Below are 25898 nucleotides of genomic sequence, written 5' to 3'. Positions count from 1 at the left end.
AAATGAAGCTTAAATCAAAATTCATATATCTATATATTATGAAGATTGAGCAGTCCTCAAAGATCATTCAAATTTGCTAGTACATGCTATGGTCCTAAACTTTTGATACCTATGAAATTCAAAAGTTGTTCTATATCTTACAAACATAAGGAAGACTTTGAGATTAATTTCAAAATGAACATTTTGCCAAAAGGAACATTAACTAAAACTTAAAAAATTAGTACAACAAACCCAAAACTCTTGGATACATATGTATATGAATTTGCTTATATCAAAATTTGGATCCACTTTCACTATGTTGGCCTTCTATGCTTATAGTAAATAATAAGTCACCTCTAAAGATGTAAATGAGCTTATATGCTTGTAAGCTACTTGAGTTTAGCTTGAAAGAAATTGAAACTTAACTCAATTATTGTTGAGTCAAGTTTGAACTCAAGTAGCTTGAGTTATTAAATAAGTCAAATTCAAAGAGTTTAATGTCTAGCTTGAGTGGTTCGTAAGTCTAAGTAGTTTATAATCTTATATCTAACATTTAAGAATAAAGACTAAGCAAATTAACATGCATGACTTGCCAAGTATTAGATTATTAGATCCAATAGTGAACTTACTAAAAGATAACCCAAATCAAAAGTTAGTGTAAACTAATTACAATAATGTAAGTGGATTAGAAGAGAGCATTTCTTCTTAAGTAATTTGTAGCTAAGGCATTTTTCATATTTAAAAATAAAGATTTCATGAGACAACCTAATATGGCTGGGAAGTTCATAAATAGTCTTAAAAGCCTATCCCATGAAAGTGGATGAAAGTTGTTAAGCATCTAACTTACTACCAATTGGCTTTAAGTGAAATGCTTAATATGGTATCAGAATCAATATTTCTTTCTATTATTATTTTCAAATTTGTCATGTGGAAAGCTTTTTTCATTTTTGCTTACACATGATGGGGGTCTATTAAAGTGAGTTATCTCACATCTAATAAATATTTAATTTTTTATAGTCTTATATTTAGATGGATCATTCCATTTATTGTCAATTAATTTTAAGTTGGATGCTTAACAAAAATAAATCCAATATCTACTGAATATTTCAATTATGATGAACACGATGATGGTGAAGCATGAATAGCCACTACCAACGACATAATATGAGTTGTAAAGGTCGAAAGAACAAATAAGCAAACGTTGTTTGAATCCAATAAAATATATAAACGATGCAAAAGGAGAATAATTCATAAAATAATTTTTAAAATTTTAGATAATTAAATAATTATTAAAATATATTTTTGATAAATAATTTAAAATTAAAAAATATATTACGTGTCATTATAAAAAAATTAAAAAATTTTCTTACATATTAAAAAAAGAATCAATATGTATAAATGTTTACATTAATGAATTTTATTTGGTAATTGTGAATCATATAATATAATATTATTTATAATTATTAATTTATTATCAAACTAATATTATTAAAAATTAATATCACGTAATAAAGATAATTTTAATTTAAAATAATTTTAAATTTATAAATAAAATTGGCAACAACAATTTACTAATATAATAATCATAAATTAAAATTTAATTAAAATCAAAAGAGCATAAAAGTTTTGCAAATAAATCACTTAAATAAACATAATAAATAGATAAAGTAAACTATAATAAATTTTAAATTAACACATCAAATAAACAAAAATATAAAGTATAAAATTATATTCAAAATAAAAAATGATAATAAAAGCTCAGACACAAAAATCTCCTCAGCCGGAGCATAAACAATCTTATCTCAATTAGGATCCAGATAATCCGCATTGCCAATCACTTCCTTGAATAAATTATTTTCACCTTCCTTTGCCAACAAGGCGCAACAAAAACATCCCAAACATTCTGCTTTTGTTTTATTGGCCAAAAGAAAAAAAAAAACCTTCTGCTTTTGCTTTTGTTTTTCCTTTTTCCTATCTACAGATTCAGAGAAAAGTCAAGAATCTGAAGAGCTTTGATCAATCAATCCATCAATGGCGGGGGTGTCTTTGAAGTGTGGGGATTGCGGGGCATTGTTGAAGTCGGTGGAGGAAGCCCAAGAGCATGCCGAGCTCACCTCCCATTCAAACTTCTCTGAGTCAACTGAGGCTGTTCTCAATCTTGTTTGCACTGCTTGTGGCAAGCCATGCCGATCCAAAACAGTATACCGTCGCTTTCACTTTACTCTCATTTGGGTTTTATTTCAAAGTCTCTTATTATTATTTTTTACTGAATTGGGTTTAAATTGAAAGTTTTGATTTTTATTGAATTGGGTTTGATTTGAAAGCTTTTCTTTTTGCTAAATTGGGGTTAATTTGAAAGTGTTGCTTTTCTACTGAGTTGAGTTGGAATTGAAAGTTTTGCTTTTGCATTAATTGAAATTTTACTTTTTAATTGAATTGTGTCTAACTTGAAAGTCGTGCTTTTGTGCTGGATTGATTTTAATTTAAAAAATTTTCTTTTTGTGCTGAATTGCGTTTTGTTTGAAAACTTTGCTTTTGCATTGAATTGGGTTTTTAAGGACTTGGCATTTGTTGGATTAGGGAGGAAAGTTGAAGGTTTGTTATTAGAATGTGGTTGTTTAGATTAAAGTCTCTGGTAAATTTTGGGGGCTTGAGTTGCGTGGGAAGCTGCCATCATTGTATGGTATTTGGGCATCTATTTGTTTATAAACTTGAAAAGTTGCTATTGCATGAACTGGATTGCGTGGGATTTGATGTTGAATCTACGTGTCGATCTTTTGAGATCAATTTTTATGTTTTGAAAGCAAAATCTCAAATGGCTTACAACTCTATGATACTATTTTTCTGGCAACTAAAATAGAGCAATTGCGTTTGCATTTAGTGATTGGTGGTGCTTTGCTTCTGTTTCATCTTAAAGGAAAGTGATTTGCATACAAAAAGAACAGGGCATACTGAGTTTGTGGATAAGACTTTGGAGGCAGCAAAACCAATCGGTTTGGAGGTTCCCAAGGTAGCTACAGACGCAGAGGAGGCTGTTGGTGCAGGTAGCACCAGCCAGTCTGAAGGTACATTTTGGAGTTATTTAGAATGTTAAGGAGCAGTAGTTTTGTGTCAATTTTCTCATTTAAGAAAGGTTCGTTTACAATAAAGTTAACTTTAGAGTGTAAAGAGCGGTTGTTTTGAATAGATTGTCTTCTTCTACAGAACATTTTTTGGGTTTAATAGTTTGGGGGATCTTTGTTTTGTTACATATGGCTTTATAGCTTTGGGGATGAGTTTTTTATGTGCTCCCTCCATTTCATGCATTTTGTTGATTTATTATTACAATTTGATATTCCTTTGTAGTAGCTATGATAGCTACAGTATTATTTGCTCAGCTCTGTTATGATGACAATTCTTTGTTTGTGGGATAATTGATGAAGAGGTTATTCTTAATTCTACTATCTGGGAGATATTACTGTAACTTTTGCTGCCAATGCTGCTGGGTGTTAGGACTTGAAATAAGTCACGGTTTTAGATGACTCTATGTTTTCTTTGTGAAGGTTTTCCCTTCTCATAACCCATCAAAGTTTTCTGGACAATAGCTGCTTTCTTTGCTCTTTTATGTAATATATATTATCATTATGATTATTTATTCTATTATTATTTTTTCTTTATAGAGATGGTTGTGCCAGAGGTCGACAAAAAACTTCTTGAAGAACTGGAAGCAATGGGTTTCCCTACAGCACGAGCAACCCGTGCACTCCATTTTACTGGTAAGGCCATTTAACATTCTTCTTAAAGTACTATAATTTACTTTTTTTTTTCTTTTCTCAGTTTGCTGCCAGGTTGTAAATCTTAATACTTTTGTGTTGGAATGTAAATGTTGGGTTGTGAATTTTAGCCATCTAATACTGTGTTTGCTCAATGCTTATCTCCATGCTGAAATGCTTTAACTCTGCAATCAGACTTGTTCTCTTTGCATGTCTTAAAAAAATGAATTATTTTCAAATTGCAAAAAGTGAAAGTGAATTGTTTCAGTATTCTGTTATAAAATCTATTATACTAATAAGGCCAACTAAAACTTTTTTGCAACTAACTTTCTTGATTTTGATACTACATACACAAATAAGTAAGTAATAATGTGTTCATCTCAAGTTTCAGATGGTACCGATAATGGTGCCAGCTTATGACATTGCTGTTGTGTAATTGTTGGCTTTCTATCCTGCAGGTAATACAAGCCTTGAGGCTGCCGTGAACTGGGTAGTAGAACATGAGGCAGACCCAGACATAGATCAGCTGCCCATGGTATGAAATCTTTGCACCCTATAGGGTAGATTGGGATTTGTATCTAAAACCTGTACCTATCCCAAATCCCATAAGTATTGATAAACAAGTCTGTAGAAAAACTAAGAAATAAAACTAAATGTATATTGAAAAACTGCTCATAAAGAATTATTCAAGCACCTTAGGTTTATATACAATTAACTAGTGGGTAAACTACGAAACTAAATAATTCTAAAATTGATCCAATAATTGAGGGATTGTCTATCCTAATTTTTTGTCCTTAATTCTAAGGATACAAATACTTAATTTTAGAGATACAAATATAAATATATAGATTACAAGATTACAAGATTACAACCAGCTGTAAATAAGTGTTTTTCCACGCTCCCCTTCAAGCTGGTGAATAGTTGTTTTTCTTTCCTAGCTTGGAAATAATTTCTTGAAATGTTGCACCGTTGAGACTTTTAGTCAACACATCTACAAGATGATCCCTGGTTGATACATATAGCGTGCAAATTAACCCACTGTCTAGTTTCCTCCTTTATGAAATGCCGGTCTACTTCAATATATTTTATTCTGTTATGTTGCACAGGATTGTGTGCAATGCTTATTGCAGAGTTTTTATTACAGTAAAGTCTCATTGTTCCATCTCACTTGATCTTCAAGTCTCCTAGGATAATCTTTAACATAGTAGTTCACAAATTCCTTGAGCCATTGCTTTGAACTCTACTTTAGCACTTGATCTTGCCACCACATTCTATTTTTTACTCCTCAAAGTAACAAGATTACCACCTAGGAAAGTGCAGTAGCCTGAGGTGGATCTTCTATTAGTTACTGAATTTGCATAATCAACATCTTTATATGCCTCTAAAACCAGTCCTAAATTTCTATTTTGAATAAGATACCTCTCTTGGGATTGGCCTTCAAATAGTGCAATACACGGTAGACACCCTGTAGGTGCACTTCTTTAGGACTATGCATAAATTGACTTATCACACTCACAGCATATGTCATATCAAGTCTAGTATGTGAGAGATAAAAGAGTCTTCCAACTAATCTTTGGTACATCTCTAGCTACAGCAACATCTTCATTAGCTTCTCCAAGTTTATGATTAGGATCTATAGGGGTATTTGCAGGTTTACATGCAAGCTTTTCAGTTTCCTTCAAAAGATTCATCACATATTTCTATTGTGAGATGAAAATACCATGCTATAGTGAGCTACTTCAATTCCTAGGAAATACTTCAATCTCCCTAGCTCTTTTATCTCAAATTCTCTAGCCAAACAATGTTTTAGAGATTCCTTCTCTTTTTCATCATCTCTGATTACAATTATATCATCAACATACACTAATACAACTGTGACTCTCCCTGAATTAGAGTACTTGATAAACAATGTGTGATCTCCTTGGCTCTGCTTATATTCCATTGCTAGTATCACTTTGGCAAATCTCTCGAACCAAGCCCTAAGAGACTGTTTAAGGCCATATAAAGCCTTTTTCAGCTTGCATACTTTTTTTGCTTCTAAATGTCCTCTAAATCCCGGTGGAACCTTCATATATATTTCTTTTTCCAAATCACCATGTATAAATGCATTCTTTACATCAAATTGTTGAAGCTACCAATTGTAATTTGTAGCCAATGATAACAAAATCCTAACTGTATTCATCTTGGCAATTGGAGCAAAAGTTTCTTGATAATCCGCTCCATAAGTTTGAGTGTAGCCCTTAGCCACTAGCTTGGCTTTATACCTTTCAATGGTACCATCCATTTTGTATTTTACAGTGAAAACTCATTTACATCGAACTGGATTTTTTTGTTTAGGCAACTCTACCAATCCCATGTCTTATTTTTTCTCTAAGGCCTACATTTATATTTTCATGGCTTGCCTCCATTTCTCACTAGATAATGTCTCAGATAATGTAGTTGGAATAGAAATAGTGTTTAGGCTCACAAGGAAATTTTCGTGGGATGGTGAGACTTTTTCAAATGACACAAACTTAGCGATTAGGCATAGTGAATGCTTAGTTTATTCTCTGGTTCCTTTCCTAATGGCAATGGGTAGATCATAATCACTAGCTATAGTTTTAAGAGATTCATGTTCATTTTGAGAAACAGAGTCAAAGACTGTAGTTACCTCATTTCCAGAGTTAGGATTAGGTTCTTGGACTTGCATTGGTTCAAGATTTGAAACTTTCCTTCTTGAGTACACCTGTAATTCCTTCATAGAATCAAGAACAAGATTATCCTTTGTCACATCTTTTGTGTTTGGAATGGGTTTAGACTCAAATTCAGTATTTGACTTAGACTTAGAAGAAATAGATTTTGACTCAGAAGAATTAATGGGTGAAAATGTTGAAGAGGAGGACAAATCAAGCAAAAAGAAATCTTTATTCTTACCTTCTGTGAATGAAGTCTCCCCCTGAAGATAAGGTTGAGTAAAAAATGGTTTACTTTCTTCAAAAGTGACATCTGCAGACACATAATTTTTTGGTAGGAGGATGATAGCACTTATGCCCTTTCTGAGTTGATGAATACTTGACAAAAATGCACATAATTGCTTTAGGATCCAACTTCCCCCTATTATGACTGTGAACATGAACAAATGATGTACAACCAAATATCTTAGGTGTGAGGTTGTTTGCGGTGTTAAAGTTGAGATAGAATTGTAAGAGTAGTTTCATAGGAGTATTAAATCCCAAAACTCTTAAAGGTAACCTATTTATAATATGTGTGGCAGTGAGAACAGCTTTCCCCCAATAGGATTTGGGTATGTTTGCTTGAAAAAGTAAAACTCAGGTTGTGGCTAGTAAATGATTGTTTTTCCTCTTTGCCACTCCATTATGTTATGGAGTATTAACACAAAATGACTCATGGATAATCCCCTCATTTTGGAAATAGGTAGGTAAACTCTGGTTGAAAAAGTCTCTTGCATTATCAGACCTAAATCTCTTGATTTTCACTCCAAATTGATTTTGGATCATGTTTTGGAAGTTTAAAAATGCACTATTCACATCTGATTTGGATTTAAGTAAAAATATTCAAGAGACCCTGGTGCAATCATTTATGAAAGAAACAAACCACTTTCTATCAAAAATATTAGAAATTGTGGAAGGACCCCATATGTCACTATGAATCAAGTAAAGAGGAGTAGAACTTGTTTTATTACTAACTGGAAAAGACACGTCTATGTTTTGCAAGTTCACAAACATCACAATGAAAATTTTTGGCATTTAATCCTTTGAACAAAGAAGGAAAGATGTTTTCATAGTTCCAAAAGAAGGATGTCCAAGACGAAAATGATAAAGCTAGATTTTGTTGTTGTTGGGAGATTTTTCAGAAAGAAATGACAAAGGTAAACTATTCTTGATATTACTTGTGTTGTTTGATATCTTAAGATAGTATAGTCCATTCTTCTCCTTGGCAAGTCCAATCCTTTTCCCCAAACTCTGGTTTTGAAATTCACAATAAGAGGGATAAAAAGTCATTTTGCAATTTATGGATTTGATAAGTTTTTGTATAGATATTAGATTAGTAGACAATCCAAGAACATGAAGAATATTTTTAAGAACAAACGAGGGATTAATTTGAACATCCCCTAATCCTGCCACTGTAGTAAGTGAACCATCTGTAACAACAATTTTCTTTTTACTAGGACACAGGGTATATATACTAAACTTCTGTGAAGAATGCGTCATATGGTCTGTGACTTCTGAGTCAGTGACCTAAGAACTCGTAATAGGCTTAACTGAGACATTTAATCCATAAGAACTAGAAGCTTTACTTGAACTACAGACCTTACCCAAAGCACATACCCCAGTAGGCTTTTCAAGAGTTTTCAATAGGCTTCTGAGTTTCTCAATCTCTTCTTTGTCCAACTTTCTTTGTTCTTGAGATTTCTGTACTACTCCGGTAGTTTTACCAGTTGTCACTTCTGCAAATTAGGTAGTAGTGGCAGATTTTGCAATATTTGGCATGGTTGTCTTTTTCAGGATTGAAACGAGTCTTGATAGTAGAGGTTTAACTAGAGATGATTTTAGGCAATGAAGGCTAAAGAAGGAAAAAATAAGACTAAAATATTTAACAAGATTTGGCTACGAAGGCCAGAAATAGAATTCAACAATGAAGATTGAAAAAATTTTCTTCCCAAGAAGAGCCTAAAATTTTGATACCATATAGAAAAATTAAGAAATAAAAATGAATGTATATTGAAAAACAGCTCATAAAGAATTATACAAACACCTTAGGTTCATATACAACTAACTAGTGGATAAACTAGGAAACTAAATATTTCTAAAACTGATCCTATAATCGAGGGATTGTCTATCCTAATTTTTTGTCCTTAATTCTAGGGATACAAATACTTAATTCTAGAGATACAAGTATAAATATACAGATTACAAAATTACAACCAGCTGTAAATAAGTGTTTTCCCACAAAGTTCTACTAGGGTAGGGTGGGTTGGTATCACCCTAAAACCTACCTATCGTCATCCCTAGTTGGATAAGACATTCCCTTCCGCTATGTGGATTTTTCACCTGCATTTGTCTTTTCAGGTCCCTGTCAACAAAAATGTTGAGGCGCCTAAACCTTCTCTTACACCAGAAGAGATGAAGCTCAAAGCACAAGAGCTAAGGTATGGTTTATAAATTTGCATTCTTCCATGTCATAACATAGAATGCATAGTTCAGTCGCTGGTTATGAAATCTTTTGTCAGTGCTCTTTTCTTTATTGGTATAAACCTTGAGCGTTCTCCTAAGCTGCAGATTTTAGGCGTCCAATCACTTCCTCTTTTTATGTTGTGAAAAGTTTGAAAGTTCTGGCCTGTCTTTCATTGAATGACTATGACACATTTCAGATGTGTTTGAAGATGTAATTGAAGACTTGTATGTCTGTGGAACATTATTCTCCTGTTTCATATTTATCATTCTTGTAAATAATAGGGAGCGGGCTCGGAAAAAGAAAGAAGAAGACGACAAGAGAATGGAAAGAGAAAGGGAAAAGGTGCTTCTTCATCTCTTGTTATATCAATCTGCAGTCTAATAGTTGTGATGAATGTATTTATAGTTCTATAACTAGTTCTTAAAGCTGTTTCCTATAGCAACAAGCGCTTATTATGTTTGTGCACTAAAAATGTATTGGAAAGTCATAGAAATATGTCAATATTTCTTTTGACCAAATTTCTATTGAGAAATACATTAATGCATAGTGGGATATTTTGGTGTCATAGATGCAGTTATAGTTTTTTTCTCATAATTTTCTATTGGTTCTCATTTTGGAAAAATTCTATCACTCTGATGTCTGCCAACTCTGTATATCATGAGTCTGGATGGGTCAAATTTTGTTGTGTTGTCATTGTCCTGTTGATAGAATCGTCCGCTCAGCTAACTTAAGCGGCATTTATTCTTCTGAACTAGAACAGGGCAGCAATTGAACTATGATGGTAAGCCTTTCCCACCAAAAAGGATTTCTGACCAAAAAAAAAAAAAGGAAAAACCATATAGAATTAGTTATATGGATCACATTGCACTATCCTGCTCTATTTAATACCATTTCCTTATTAAACTCATGTAAAAAGTAAAGTTTTTTCTATATTTTTCATTCATGTATTCTTTGGTCTTCCTTTCACTCTGTTGACATAGGTAATCTCCATCAAATCACATTTTGCAGAGGAGGCATTTGTAGGTCTCTTTTTTGTGTCTATACCACCCTAAACATGTTTCTGTGATTTGTCTTGTGCAACCTTTACCTTTTCTCTTCTTTGCTTATTCATAATCTTATCTATTCTATATGCCCACACATATTGTAGCGTTTTATTTCAGTCATACTCTCTTTATGTGCTTACATGTTGATACTTGGTTGTCCAAGGTTCAGTCCCGTAAAGTGTTACTGTTCTTATCTGTCTTGTAAAATTTTCCCTTAATTATCAGATAACATCTTTGAGAATAACGGTAAAACAAATTTTAAAAAAGAATCCCTCTGTCTCTTATTCATGCATTAGTAATTTCTGGCATAATCCATTTTTTCTCTGTTTCAAAGAATTAAATTATTTATGCTTTTAACAGAGTGGTACTTGTGGGATGAAGCTTTGTCTTTTATTCTGTATAATTATTTTCTCCACAAGTATGTTTCCTGAAATTGCATCGACTGACTGTAAAGATTTCTTGGTTATCATTTTTTATTTATCCTTGTTCACCTTTATCTTTCTTCTTAACTGCCTTTTTGGTCTCTTAGTGCTAGATTTTTCACTCTCTCATCTTTTTGTGAAGCATGCTATATCAAGATACCAGCATTATAAATCATTTTCATTGTGTCAGTGACAGAATTCTCTATTGTGTCAGGAGAGGATTCGAGCTGGCAAGGAGTTGTTGGAAGCAAAACGTATCGAAGAAGAAAATGAAAGAAAACGGTTTGTCTTCTAGTCTATGTTTTGTGCCTTCTAAAATTTTCGGTTTGCAACAATTTAATCTAACTTTGATTGGTTGATTATTGTTCTTTTGTTCATTTTTTGCATTCTCAGTTTGTTGGCCCTGCGGAAAGCAGAAAAGGAGGAAGAGAAACGAGCTAGGGAAAAGATTCGTGAGAAATTGGAAGAAGACAAGGTTCCATTTATTTCTTTTCAAATTTCCTCTTTGTCCAACACTATTAATCGAGTATCCAACAGTTTTAACAACTTGATCTCATTTAGCCGCTGACAGAAAATTGTCTATGTGGAAATTTTTACATAAATTTGTCATAATTACTACCTGTTGTTTTAAAGAGGCTATTAATTGTTACTTAATTCCTTATTGTGGTGTCCGCTAAACAAATTTATATATGTCTCACAGGCAGAGAGAAGGCGGAGGCTTGGGCTGCCACCAGAGGAGCCTGCAGCTGTGAAACCTTCTGCACCTGTTGTGGAGGAGAGAAAGGTAATAACCTTTCTGAATAACTATGTGCCCATTGCTGTAATTCAAGATTTTGTTGAAAGTATTCTTCAGAATGTGTCTTTATTTAAACGTTATTCAACTATAAAACTCCTTGTTTCTGTTTGCAGAGCTCATTGCCAGTTAGGCCTGCCACAAAGGCAGAGCAAATGCGAGAGTGTTTGCGATCTCTTAAGCAAAATCACAAGGTAGATCAAATTTTTAATCTTGAGCATGGTTTATTGGCATCTTACGATATCCTTGTTAATGTTATCTTTTAGATTGATGACTTTCAAGCACTTGGCATCATTCAGTCTTTGTACGTATATTGCTTAATGTTGTTTAGGTTGGTAGTAGAATACATGGTGGCTCCCTATTAGGGCAAAATTCCTGGTAGAAGTGCATATGGATTTTGTTGATGTAGAATATTTGATTGAAAACTATGTAAAGAAAAACGGGAAAACTTTCAATTGTACTGTTCTAGATTGTAAATGATTTCGACTCAATGAAGCCTTGATGTCAAAACAAGTATAACTCACCTTCTGTCAAAGAGTAAAGTCATAAGATGGAGAATAATGGTACATTTGTTCAAGTCTTCCAGCCTAACTTAACTTTGGGTAGTAATAAAAGGCGGAAGGAAAGAAAATTTTTTGATCTAATAGTTAGGCTCCACCTTCCTCTTTTCTACATTGCAGGCTAGCCATTTGATAAGACAAACTCTGATTCTTACACTTTTCCTTCCCACTAAACATAGCCTTCTTTACTTTCTTGATGGAGCTTTCAATCCTGTATTATATACTTTGAACATCAACTTATGTTATTATTATCTTATATAGATCTAAGTTGATGTAGATGATATTGGGTTGCAAATAGTACATAAAATGTTCTTGATCAACTGTGTGGAAGTATCATCTGCCTTATTTCCTACATCTATTCCAGGGTTTTTTTTTTCCATGCCATAAGATCATGTCAGTTAAATTAAAAGGTTATAGCACCTTTGTGCTGGAGATCATTATCTTGGCCTAACGATTTCTTTCTTTCTGTTTGGACTAGGATGATGATGCCAAAGTGAAGAGAGCATTCCAGACTCTTCTTACATATGTAGGAAATGTGGCCAGGAATCCTGATGAGGAGAAATTTAGAAAAATTAGACTGAATAATCAAACTTTCCAGGTACTGAATTTAACCTATAATCATATCACATATGGATTTCGACATCGAAATCAAGTACATGCATATGCTTATTCATATATATATATATATATATATATATATTTAAACTTCCATTTTCTGTTATGTTCCTGGTTGTTTTGGAAGGGAAAACCAGCCGGGCACTTATTTTCGGAATCCCTTGCAATTAAATTCTGTACAGTTCTACCGTTTAGATTTAAATGCTCACATGTCGTCATTATATTTGTAAACTAATTGTGATTCTGGTCTATTATTTTTTTCACTCTGCTATATTATTAACAGGATAGAGTTGGTTCTTTAAGAGGAGGTGTCGAGTTCTTTGAGATCTGCGGGTTTGAGAAAGTTGAAGGAGATCAGTTCCTGTTTCTATCAAGGGACAAGGTTGACATGCAAGTGCTGAACTCAGCTGGATCTGAGCTGAACTCTGCAATAAATAATCCCTTTTTTGGGGTACTTTAAGTTGAAAATAAATTCATAAACTGTAGAATGTTCTTTCAATCTAAAAAAATAGGATATGTATTTCTATCTTTTTGGCTTGTTTTCCTTTTTTTTTTTTTTTTCTTTGGTTTACTGTAAGATATGTTATTATCTATGAATTCAACTACAGACATGCTGAGCTTTTCTCCACTTATAACATACTGCATGTAGCAGGCTTTGGGTAATGGTTGCTGAACCTCGTTTAACTATAGAATTAATTAATAATTCGTATATTTATTATGTGTAAAATATTAGTAATTCGAATATTCATATAATATTTTATACAAAAATTATATATCATAATTCATGTCAATAAAAAAATGAAATATAAGATTTTTTTTTGGTTTTTGTTAAACTTATATATGATTTTTATTAAAATTTTAAATTTTAATATTTTTGTATTATTTTTATTTTATATTATTGAATCGTATTTTAAATTATTATATTTATTTAATTGCTTTATAATATGTGATTATTTCTTAGAGAGGGTGGAAAAAATGGGTTTCCAAGTTCATAGTTTAGTGGCCATAAAAGCATAATACATGAGCAAAATGGAAAATTCTGCAGTATAAAACCTTTCAACATAAAATTTTATTCGCTAACCCTATTCTTTTTCTACCAGAAACTTAAGGTCCAATCCAAAAATGCAACTTTATCTCTGTAAATTAAAAATATATACATAAAAAAGGAAATATTAACAAGGGCTTTTTGTCTCTTGAAAGAAAGAGTTTATAGTAAATTTGGTAATATTAGAAATGATATGAAAATATAATGAAAAAAATATATGAAAATGATATTATTTAAAATTTTAGTAAAAAAATATATATGAAATTTATAAAAATAAAAAAATATACATATATTTTATATTTGATTTGTGTATGAAATTTAAAAAAATACATATATTTTATACATGAAATTTTAGTAAAAAACTTTTATACATATATTTTAGTAAAAAAATTTTATACATACTAAAAAAAAATTTAGTAAAAAAATATATATGAAATTTTAAAAAATACATATATTTTATACATAAAAAAATATACATAATTTTTATATTTTATATATATTTAGTACAAATAAATATGAAACACGAATCAACAATAGTATTTTGTGTGTTAGTTGTTACCGTTACCATTTCTTTCAAAACTGATGCAAGTAATCAGCCAAGTAGCTAACCCGCTTCCTAGTCTCTGGCCTATTAACAACACTTTCAAATGAAAAATCTTGGTTTTCTCTTTGAACGGAGCTGTTCTCCCACCAAAACCAACTCTTCCTCCTCCTTATTGAAGAAACCAAAACCTCCCATCTCTCATGGCTCATCATCATCATCATCATCCCAAGATTCCCTCAAAACCCAATTCGCCTTTCTCGTCCAACCTTCCAAAACTACCCTCCACCTCCGCCGCAATCTCTCTTCCGGCACCAACCTTTCGACCCTCTTAATCTCCGCCTCTTTTTTCCCCCAATTCCATCCCTTACGCCATGTCCCTTTTCAACCATTTCCATCACTAAATTATATTCCTTCTTGACGCCCTGATCCGTAGCTTAACTGAGAATTTCCATTTCCAATCCTCAATTTCCCATTTTCTCCTCATGTTGAGCCGTAAAGTTCGCCCTAATAAGCTTACTTACCCTTCTGTGCTCAAATCTTGCTTTGGGTCTTCGTTGCCTTGGTCTGATCCTTCATGGAAGGATAATCAAATCTGGGGTGGAGTTTGATTCATTCGTTCGGTTTTCATTAGTGGGAATGTATGTAAAACTGGAGGAATGAGTTTCTTGTTGCAAGTGTTTGATGAAAGTCCTGAGAGAAAGAAGAGTGGGAGTATATTGTTGTGGAATTGTGTTGATTAATGGGTACTGTAAAAAGGGGAATTTGGGGAAAGCTATAGAGCTTTTCGAGGCTATGCCTGAGAGGAATAGTGGGTATTGGAATAGTTTGATAAATGGGTTTACAAGAAACGGAGATTTGGATAAAGCAATGCGGCTTTTTGATAACATGAAGGAGTAGGATGCGGTTTCTTGGACTACAATTGTTAATGGTTTTTCGAAGAATGGAAATCATCAGAATGCATTATCAATGTTTTTTAAGATGTTGGAGGCTGGTTTGAGGGCTAATGATGTTACTCTTGTTTCTGCTCGTTCTTCTTGTGCTAAAATTAGTGCGCTTGAAGCCGGACTGCATATCCATGATTATGTTTTGGTAAATGGTTTTTGGTTGAATAAGGCAATTGGTGCTGCTTTGGTTGATATGTCTGCAAAGTGTGGAAGTATCCTATCTGCTAGTAAGGTTTTTGATGAGATGAAAGAGAAGGACATTCTTACCTGAAATGTCATGATATGGGGTTGGGCATTCCATGGATACTATGGGCAAGCTATCCAATGCTTCAAAAAGATGATGTTTTAAGGTGTAGACTTAGTAGTTTCTATTGAGCTTAATTCTGTATTCTAATCTTTCTTAATAAACACAAACTTGTCATGTTTGCAGGAATAAAACCTGATGGGGTGTTCTCTCTTGCCCTCCTGACTGCATGCTGACATTCTGGGCAAGTAAATCTTGGGCTTAACTTCTTTGAAAGCACGAGGCTTGACTACTCCATTGAGCCAACCATGAAGCATTATACATTGGTTGTTGATTTGTTAGGCAGGGCAGGCAGGCTGGACGAAGCAATGAAGTTCATCGAAAGCATGCTTGTAAGTCCTGATTTTGTGACATGGGGAGCACTTTTTTGTGCTTGCAGGGCTCACAAAAATATTAAAATGGCAGAACTAGTGTCAACAGAAACTCCTTCAGCTTGAACCTAAACATCCTGGGAGCTATGTTTTCTTGTCAAATGTTTATGCTGCAGTTGGGAGATGGGAAGATGTGGAGAGAGTAAGAATGTTGATGCAGAACTGGGCTGTTGACAAAGTTCCACTGTGGAGTTATATTGAAGTTCAAGGACAAGTGCATAGTTTTGTAGCTGGTGATCATGCTCATAAGCATGCAAGAGAGACATACTTGAAATTAGAGGAAATAGTGGCTGGTGCAAGAGAACAAGGATACATGCCTGAAACTGGGTGTGTACTTCATAACATTGAGGAAGAAGAGAAGGAAGATGCATTGCAAAGTCACAGTGAGAAGTTGGCCCTTGCGTTTGCCTTAATCGACACTTCTCAGGGGGCATCCATCAGGATAATGAATAACTTAAGAGTATGTGGGGATTGCCATTCTCTGATGAAATACGCTAGTAAGATGAACCAAAAAGAGATAGTATCGAGAGATATTAAGCGCTTCCATCATTTCAATGTTGGGGCCTGCTTGTATGGAGATTATTAGTGAAATGGTAAGTAACATCAGCATTAAACTGTTTTGCCGTTAATAACACACTAGTGTTTCTACTTGGTTTATTTCGAATAATCTTTTTATGGAAAATCTGTATGTAGACCTGTTTTAGAATGCATTATAGCTGATCTGGTGCCAACTTAGTAATTTATGGACCTTTCTGCACCACATGTTTTTTATCCCTTCTGTTGTGGGAAGAATTGAAGAAACTGGTGGTCAGTGGATTGTCATGACATGTAGCCCATAGGTAATAGGTTAATGGCTTTCTTGACTGGTATCTTCCATTCCTCAATGCCCAAAAAGTGTTCCTTCTGCTTGTCGAAAGTCTAAACCTAAAAGCAACATTAATGGACTTTTAGAACTTTGCACATTTCATCACATGAATGATTGGATGTTTCATGCGTACATAGTTAATGTCAATAGTATAAAGCACATCTGTTTCTCCAGATCCAGTTACTCTTTTCGGTTGTCATCATCTTTCTCTATACTGGCTTCTGAGGTGGTTAGGTGGCTGCATCTCCCAATATCTTGTCAGATTGCAGAACTTTTGTTTTTCATTTTACCTAAATGGTTGAAATTAAAGGCCCTCCATATACCATCAATGCCTTTGCTTCTATATCGTAGCTATTCTTCAATGTCTGTACCTAATTATTTCGTTCCAGTTTCTTTTATGATCTAATGGGGATAGAAGATAGTTTGAATCTTCAGCCTCTCATCCATTTCACTTGGCACTGCTGATGAAGGCTTTATCTTACTTCGAAGCATGAGATTGACCTTCTATAATGCAGGTACTTCAGGATGAGTCAAATTGTATGCTAGTAAATTTCAAGAAAATAAAGTTCAAGGCTTGAATTGGGAAGGGACAGGCCCTTGATCATGTCATAAACGTTCCTTCAAAAGGACTAAACGTTAAGAAGAAGGTTCAACCATGAGTGGCTGACCAAAACGTGCTTGGCCAAACACATTGCAATTGCCAAGTACATGTCAAATTCCACAACTGTGAATGTAAACTGGGGTAAATCCTATATCTAACTCTGCTTAGAAAAAATATCATCTATCTAGATTGGTTGCTAATCTTTTAACTGAAGAATAAGGGGATATTTTGGGTTAAATGCTCTGGTTAATCTGTTCTTAGAATAAATAACACCAGTTCTTAAGATAACATGGTCCATCTAAGAGCTACTAATGGTTGTTTGATGCATATTTGAATCTGTTTATTGAATGGCTAAAATAAATTGTACAATTCTCTTGTTTGCAGATGACCTTATCCTCTAGTATGCCTTGTGGAAACTGGAAATTGCAACTTAATCAGCTGTATCTTAGTCTACCAATGAGTAACTTAATCAACAGTAACTTGTCCTCTGCATTTCATATCTTGCTATGGTGAAATTCAGGCAAATCACCTATTATGCCAATCCTCTTACTCACTTTCCAAGGGGTTAACGCACTAAGAAAGCAGAAATAATGGATTTGACATGAAATAAGGAAGATTGTGAGAAACTGCTTACCAAAAAGTGAAACCACAGTATTATCCTGTGAGCTGATTTTTTTTTCTTTCATTTTTAACTCATTTATTGCGGTATTTGCATCTATAATTTTTAATTTATTACAAAAAATCACTTATCAATTGAGTTAAATTTCAAATTTATATCGTTAACTGTTCATTTATTTTAAAGTATTTATATCCTACACATAATCATTATGATTAAATCATAGAGGTTTGATCTTTTAAATATATGAATAAATTAAAATTAAAAAAAAAAAAGGATTGTACTCGTGTTGGATATAAATGACATACCTAGTATTGGATACATATTCGTATCTAACACTAACCCGTGTCCAAATAACATAGGATATGATAATCCCAAGCCTGTCAACGTACTAGAGCTTGAAAAATGGACTTGTTCAATTATGTTCCAGACCAACAAGATTGTATGAATCTTATTGAAGCTGATGGCAATCATTCATATGGAACAAGACCAGAACCAAAGTCCAAACCAATGAGTAAAATCTTTTGCATAACCAAAGGAATCAAAACTTAACCAAAAGAACATAGATTCACTTGAAAATTTTTTGATGCATATCCAATCAAGTGTCCCACTTCTTCTTTAAGCAATGTAATAATGTAGAACACGATGACTAAAAAGATTGCATCGTCCAAAACTACAATCCGAAGAATCATGGGCCCATGTTTCTGTGCCAGCTGCTGCAAACATAAACCAACTTGATAATTTCAAAAGCAACAGCTAATATGAGGATTGGATGTCTTACTTTTTGCTTGTGAAACTGTTTCTTACTAGATTCTTCATATGGCTTAGATATTATATTTATCTGTCTATGGATTTAGTAATGCGTGTTATTATATAATGTAAAATTATATTTGTATAATATTTTATATAAAAATCGTATATTATAGTTTATGTCGATGCTTAAATATAAAATAAAATATTTTAATTTTATTAAATTTATTTGTGGTTGTTTTTTAAATTTTAAGTCGTATTATCTCTTTATCTTTTATTTGTAACGTTTTTATATCGTATCATCATATTATATTGTATTTAAATTTTTTTAAAATTTAAATAATTTTTAAATTAAATTATTTTAAGTTTAAATTAAAATAAAATTAAAATTAACTTTTATATTTTTTATATTAAGTTCAGGTCATTACAAATTGTGATAAAGTTTATATCTTTTTATATTCAAAGTTTTTTTTTTTTTATTTTTGATAAATTTAAAGCCTAAATAGATTCAAATTCATTTTTTTATGTGCAAATTTTTGGGTTTGAATTCATTTTACCATCTATAAACTTAATAATTAGTCTAGCTCAATTCCATCAAATGAAAAATTCCAACTCGGCTCAATTACAAATAATTTTGAAGTAAGATTATTTTAACAATGATATTATAAATATAAATTATAAATTTTATATTATAAATAGTAGATTTGATAACATTTCTAACTATTTTCCATTTGGCAATTAAAAAAATATTAAAAATGAAATTAGATTCTCTCTTTGATGTCACTAATCAACTCGTTAATTAATTTGATATAGAAAATAATTAATGTTGCATTTTTTCCCATTTATATTGATATAAATTGAAAATTGAAAACTACTAAAAATGTCTTTTTAATATTAAAAATTTCATAAATGTCATTGGTCCTTGACGTCCTTGTCGTCACCGTCCTGTCACTTCATCTTTTATTTCACGTCCTCTCTCTCTACGAGGAGAAGAAGAGAAGAACAGATAGAGGAAACGGGGATAAAAGGAAATTACACGTCGTCGACTCCGAAATCAGTCCCTCAGTCCCTCAAACGGTCTTCGACTTCACACATTCAATCTTCGTAACCTAATTTTAAAATTTTATTAATTAATTTTCTTTATTTCTAAAAAGAGCAAATCTCGATTCCAATCTTGAAATGGCGATGAAGCGAGTACCTGATTGGCTCAACAGTTCGCTCTGGTCCACAACCCCCAGCGACGATCGCCTCCACCGCTACTCCCCTTCTCCTACCACCACTACTACAACCTCCGCCGCCGTATCCGAGCCAACTGTTCGGCCTCCAGTTCCAGTGCCTCCTCCCGCCCCGGCCTCAATACCTCAGTCCACTCCTACTCCTCCGAAATCCGAAATCAGAGATCCAGTTAATAAAAATATTAACAACAATAGCAATGATAACGATCAAAACGGCGACTCTTCTGCCGTTTCTCCCGATGATATCTCTCGCCAGGCTCAGCTCTTGGCCGAGGTTTTCAATTGATTCTCCTTTTCTTAGCTGATTTTCTTCTTTTTCTTTTTTTTTTTTTAGTTCTAGATTTTTCCTTGTCAGTTGTCAAAGAAGGTGATAAATATGCGGGAATTACGGAGGATTGCGTCGCAGGGGATTCCTGATGGTGCAGGAATCAAGTCCACTGTGTGGAAGGTAATTATTCTTTTTTTGTTTTTTTGCCGTTTGATTGCTGAGAAATTAGAAAATTGTGGAAATTCCCGGTATTTCTGGTCTTTGGATCGAATGAACCTTTAGTTTTGATGTATTTAAAGTGAGTTTTTTATTTTTATTTTTTGGATTAATACTGAGATAGGGGTTTTTTTGGGTGATGTGGCAGTTGTTATTAGGGTATTTACCACCTGATCGTGGGCAATGGTCGTCTGAATTAGCTAAGAAAAGGTCTCAGTACAGGCATTTTAAGGAGGAGCTCTTGATGAATCCTGTAAGTCTTTTTCTTTACCTTTTGCATGTTAAAATAGTGAATGACTGACTCTGATTACATTACTATATCTTTATATATTATGATGTGATTAATTTCTTTGGTATGGAAATGTAAAATTTGAACAGTATTTTTAAAAGCATGAAGTGGATAAGAACTGAAACAAAACTGAGATTGGCAGATAGCTAGAACATGGAACTGACCATGTTAATAGGGGAAAAAGTGAAGTTTAGCCCTGTCTTGGTGGCTGCACAGTACTGCAATTACTTTCACTCGTTCAGTTTATTGTTTTTCCTCCTAACAACAAAATGATGCTTGATTATTACTTATTTTATTTAACTTTCCTCATTTTTAGCATTATCAGCCTGAAAAGTAGTGTTATCTTGTGTGGTTGCTCTCTTTCTCTCTGTTTCTATAAGAGTTTTGGATTTCTGAATGTTTCTGTGGCTAGTCAGACAGAAATCACCAGGAGGCTGGAGAAGTCCGGGGTTTGTGACAATGATAAGTCAAAATCTGAAAGCAGTGGTTTGCTGTCTAGATCACATATAACTCATGGAGAGCATCCTTTGAGCCTTGGGAAAAGCAGCATCTGGAATCAATTCTTCCAGGTATCTTGTTAGGCTTGTTTGAAAATCAATTTTTGGAAGCCATACTTCATATCATGTGTTCTTTTATGTTTAATGCTTTAAATAAAGATTTTAAACACTTTGTTGAGCCATTTTCCATTAAATTAGTTCATTTGTTTTCATCAGAGCCTGACTTCTAGTGCTTAGTTGACATTAGGGAAAGAAAAAAAGAGATTGAGGGATAGCAATTATATACACAGAAGTGAAAAAACAATGAAGGGGTATTACAGTTTAATGTAAAATACTACTGGGTTGCGTAATTGAAGGATTCAATAGTGTCTTGCATGATGGAAATATTCTTTGCAATTGGCAAAAATAGTCCTCACGCTGTCATGCATCCCAGTTGGAAAAGCATCATTGCTGTTTGAAGTAACTAAGTTTTAAAAATGTGGGTCACCCCATTAGTCTTCATACTGGTTATTTCTGGGGCAGTTTGTACTACCATGCAGCTTTTAGAATGTTAGCATCACAGTATCTATCCTGTACATTAGCTTTAGCTTTAATTTACGAAGAATAGTCAAGTCTTTTTTGCATTGGATTGTCTCTATTATTATTAGAGGCTGGTATTTGGTATTTATGGTTGTTAATGTTGTTTAACATTGTAGTAGGAAAGACAAGAGCATCTAATCTTCTTATTGATTGCATGTCCTAACCAAAGTAAAATAAGGAAAAAAGAAAAAAAAAATGCAGTTCAGCCAACTCGTTTTTGGTCAATGCTTAGTTGAGAGTGCAGGAGCTGAGTATTATTTCTGTGTTTTTATACCAGTGTATACAAGAGGGGAATATTGGGAGTATTGATTTCCAATTATTAATAGAATCTGTCAATGATTTTTGTATTCTCAAGCACTTATAGAGTTTTCCTGATTTAGCATAATTCAGAAAAGAGAGTTTTTTCCCCTTACATTGCTTGGCCTTCTTGGAATGTTTGTCATATTGTTGTTGATGAGCCCAATTATTTGAAACTTCTTTTTTTTAAAGTTCAAGACAGAGGACTTGAGTGAGTGGATTTTAATAAGCATTGTACTTTTAACTTATGAATGGAGTGTATTGATTTCAAACTTTTTTTTTGGGGTTATCCTAGGACTCAGAAATCATAGAGCAGATTGACCGAGATGTGAAGCGCACCCACCCAGACATGCACTTCTTCTCTGGGGACTCACAGCTTGCAAAGTTTAATCAGGTATTCTTTCATGTGATTTTATTGTTTTACTCTTTTTGACTTGAGTTTTGATATGAATTGAAGTCATTTCTGACTTATATGTACCTTGCTTACTCAGGATGCATTGAAAAATATATTGATTGTATTTGCCAAGTTAAATCCGGGTATAAGATATGTTCAAGGGATGAATGAAATCTTGGCACCTCTATTTTATGTATTCAGAAATGACCCTGATGAGGAAATGGCGGTAAGATCTCTTTATCCTACATATCTAGTTTTTTAGATTAAAATCTCTAACATGCTTGCCTTTATACTTTAACAATATCTCATGTTTTTGGAAACGTTATCTAAAAAGAATAATCTATTAAATTGTAAAGAACATAATTCAGTGTCTGTTTGGTCTCATTGCCATTTCTACCTTTGTGTTTGTATGTGTTGTTCATGTGGGTGCCGCATTTTTTTGGCAATAAATAAATAAATAAATAAAATAAAAAAAAGAAACACATATAAAAGCAGTGATTGTTTTGATTTTCATGCATTGAATATGGAAGCAAGTTTCAGAAAAGGTTATGAACAAGAAAATATTTTAAAAAATAAAAGACTGAGAAAATGAACCTCTAGATGTGCAATGAACAGTCTTTACTGCTAAGGATGTCCAAGCCTCCATGCAATGGCGGACCGTAATGTATGCTTGAGGGGGCCTTGGCCCCCCCTCCCCCTCCCAACATCCCCCCCCCCCAAAAAAAAAAAAATAATAAAGGAAATCCTTTGATATGTATATATATTTGGTTAAATAAATTTAAATTGGTTCCCCTACACTAAAAGTACTAATTTTTTATTTTTTGATGGTTTCATAATTTAATTTTGTGCACTACAATTCAAAGGGTTAAAATCACATTATCTTTTTATGGTATCAAGAATTTTATAATTTATTTTAAATCACAATCATGTGGTTTTAGCTTTCTAGCTTTTTCAACAATATTAAGTCTCTAACCAAGTATTATATATGTTTTTCTCCCAGCACATGAATGTTGATTTTTTTTTTCCTTTTTTTTAGCTAATTACAAATTTTCTCTTCCTTGTCATATTTCACTTTTCATTACTCTAGATCTTTAACTAATATTGTCTTGCAATATTTTTCAACATAAAAATCATATTAGAACAACTTTAAAAAGTTAGAAAAACGCCATTGATTTTCAATCTTGAAATTTTCTTCATTTTTGAAAAATGTTTTTTTTTTGTTTGTATAATTTTTTAACAATCATTCCATAGATTTATGCCAATAAAAAATATTGATTTGTTTGCTTTTTTATTACAGATTTAAACTATCAAAAAAATAAAGAAGATTTCATATTTCATTGAAAGATTGTGTAATTGATAATTCGACTACTAAGTTAAAAGTTATTTTATTTTTAAACGTTTGTTATAATAATAATTTTCTTTTATAATATTATATACTCATTTTTTATTAATATATTTTTTATATCTATATATATTGATACTAATAAGTATAATAAAACAGTCTCATAAAAAATTATATTAGTTGGCCTCCTCAAAATCAAATGTCAAGATTTACCATTGCCTCCCTGGTTTGAATCCTTGAAGTAAAATATTCTGGGTTTTGTGTATTTGCATTAATGTTTTTCTCAGTGTCCACCTTGTTGGTGCTACCAAAAAGGGTGTTTTGCATTTGGAACCTTCCACCTCTTTGTACTGCTTTGCGACCCACATCCCTTCATCCATGGAAGCTCTCAGCAACTTAGCTTGCCAGTTTATTTTTTGTTATTTTTGTCTGTGATTCCATTGCTGCCACTCCATCCCTTTTCTTGTCCAAGCAACCAAAAAGGATAGGTTGAGGGAAATTTTCAAATGGATACTTGTGGAAAAAAAAATGTTGATGTCCTGTTATCATTATTGACTTAGCTGACACATATAAGTAAGATTTTTATATGCTTCTAAAGGTATGGAATTATATGAAAGCAGATAGTCATAGACCAATTACATTGCCAATAACCATTTTAAAAATAACATAGTTCCTTTGTTATTATGATCAAGTATGGTTAAGAGTAATGTTATGCTATGCTTTATTATTTTCTTCATCATTTTCCCTATTTAAGTCTTGCAGGCCGCTGCTGAAGCTGACTCATTCTTTTGTTTTGTTGAGCTACTGAGTGGATTCCGTGATCATTTCTGCCAGCAACTTGACAACAGCAGTGTGGGAATTCGTTCCACAATTACTAGGTTGTCACGGCTTCTGAAGGAACATGATGAAGAGCTTTGGCGTCATCTAGAGGTCACAACTAAAGTAAGATATCATTGCAAAATTTAAATGTCTTCCTGCAGTGTATTGGTGCTATCCTTGTCCTTGTCATATTTTATTTCTTTACTCATGCTTGCCTCTTACCACCAATTGCACCTCCTGTAAAACACCACCCATGTTCCTCCTTGTCATTTCTTCCCTCCCTGCCAAGGCAATTAGTTCAGCTTATCGCTAACTGCTGTGTATATATATATCACAGGTCAACCCCCAGTTTTACGCATTTAGGTGGATTACTCTGCTATTGACACAGGAATTCAATTTTGCTGACAGCCTTCACATCTGGGACACGCTTCTAAGTGACCCTGAAGGTCCTTTGGTATGATTGCAACTTTTAGCTCTCCCCCACTAGATTTTTGCTTGGAGATTGTTAGCTTGCTAGACCAGTTATTATTATTATTATTGAACTCATTAGGGAATTAGGGGAGGAGATGGGTGATGCCTGGCTTTGAACCTAAGATTTGGTTTGTGCCATAAGTTGCAAGTTACTGCCATGTAAAGAGGTGGTTGGCCGTATCTTTAGGTTTACTTTGGGGATAGAGCCACTAAGATATGAGCTTTTGTGATGTGATTTATTACGTGATCTAACTTATGCAGTGATATTACGCATTTGTATGGTTAATTGAATTAGGATACATTTTTCAGCTCTGTATTTGTGATGACAATTGTAAATTGAAGTGTTGGTGCTGGTAAATGGTTATAGTCATTTTGGATGAGTTTATAAACTTTTTTTACTCATCTTTTTTGAAATTTGTTTGAACGTGGTTGGGTTGATGGCTTTCCGAATTGCACCTAATTTGGTTATCGGATTGTTGACTTTTCACATGATACCTCTGGTTTACATTGATTTTAAGTTACATTAATCAAATACACATGATTACAGAAGCTAGGGGATGGGTAATAGTTCTTCTAAAGCAAGTATACATGTGTTTGCAGGAGACATTGCTTCGGGTATGCTGTGCGATGCTGATTCTCATTCGAAGGCGCCTGCTAGCTGGGGATTTTACTTGTAATCTTAAGCTACTCCAAAACTATCCCTCAGCAAATATCAGCCATTTGCTCTATGTTGCAAATAAGTTGCGCACACAAGCCTCGGGCTAAAGCTTATTTAACCAAGCATGTCTCTTTTTGTACGTTCCCACTCAACCCTTTTTCCTTGCTTTCAGAATATATATGTATATATATACATAGAGAAGGGATTTAACTTACACAAAAAAATTTTATATTTTTTTAATCATTGATTTTAATAGATCCAAGTAATGGGATTAAACAAAATTTTATCTTTTTTTACTTTTCTCTTATCTCTTAAATCTATTAAAATTAATGGTTAAAAAATATAAAATTTTTTAATTTTACACATTAATGTAAGTTGATGCCTCTTAGAGGGTGTATATTTATGTGTGTGTGTGTGTATATATATATATATATATATATATATATTGGTGGGT

The 25898-nt window shown here is 33.1% G+C and overlaps 2 protein-coding genes and 1 pseudogene across 6 annotated transcripts; all 3 read left to right on the top strand.

Annotated features, from left to right (window-relative positions):
• The first annotated feature begins 1757 nt into the window (after positions 1 to 1757).
• On the top strand, positions 1758 to 12967 carry LOC111287971 (ubiquitin-associated (UBA)/TS-N domain-containing protein). Of its 3 annotated transcripts, none has more exons than XM_022878669.2 (12): positions 1758 to 2178; positions 2897 to 3044; positions 3639 to 3734; positions 4190 to 4266; positions 8801 to 8880; positions 9188 to 9248; positions 10586 to 10653; positions 10765 to 10846; positions 11072 to 11155; positions 11281 to 11358; positions 12203 to 12322; positions 12623 to 12967. In XM_022878669.2, exons 1-12 carry the CDS (start codon positions 2011 to 2013, stop codon positions 12797 to 12799), a joined length of 1239 nt encoding a protein of 412 aa, XP_022734404.1. In that variant the 5' UTR covers positions 1758 to 2010; the 3' UTR covers positions 12800 to 12967. The 3 variants fall into 3 exon arrangements, with proteins under 3 accessions (XP_022734404.1, XP_089615244.1, XP_089615243.1); XM_089759118.1 differs by having other exon boundaries at positions 1855 to 2178; positions 2861 to 3044; XM_089759117.1 differs by lacking the exons at positions 8801 to 8880; positions 9188 to 9248 and having other exon boundaries at positions 1879 to 2178.
• Positions 12968 to 13927: 960 nt separating this feature from the next.
• LOC111288354 (pentatricopeptide repeat-containing protein At1g04840-like) lies at positions 13928 to 17064 on the top strand (annotated as a pseudogene). The gene is made up of 3 exons (XR_016341362.1): positions 13928 to 15222; positions 15303 to 16140; positions 16928 to 17064. The product of XR_016341362.1 is annotated as a pentatricopeptide repeat-containing protein At1g04840-like (transcript).
• Positions 17065 to 19312: 2248 nt separating this feature from the next.
• On the top strand, positions 19313 to 25732 carry LOC111288123 (uncharacterized). Of its 2 annotated transcripts, XM_022878890.2 has the most exons (9): positions 19323 to 19888; positions 19970 to 20062; positions 20247 to 20351; positions 20804 to 20956; positions 22056 to 22154; positions 22252 to 22380; positions 24259 to 24438; positions 24653 to 24769; positions 25387 to 25732. In XM_022878890.2, the coding sequence occupies exons 1-9, from the start codon at positions 19559 to 19561 to the stop codon at positions 25549 to 25551; spliced, it is 1371 nt and encodes a 456-aa protein (XP_022734625.1). In that variant the 5' UTR covers positions 19323 to 19558; the 3' UTR covers positions 25552 to 25732. The 2 variants fall into 2 exon arrangements, with proteins under 2 accessions (XP_089615242.1, XP_022734625.1); XM_089759116.1 differs by lacking the exon at positions 24653 to 24769 and having other exon boundaries at positions 19313 to 19888.
• The last annotated feature ends 166 nt before the right edge of the window (positions 25733 to 25898 follow it).

Source organism: Durio zibethinus, chromosome 4 (genome assembly GCF_047325235.1).
Source record: "Durio zibethinus cultivar Kanyao isolate XHJ-2024 chromosome 4, ASM4732523v1, whole genome shotgun sequence".
Taxonomy (NCBI): Eukaryota; Viridiplantae; Streptophyta; class Magnoliopsida; order Malvales; family Malvaceae; genus Durio; species Durio zibethinus.
This window is presented reverse-complemented; position numbering and strand designations above follow the sequence as displayed.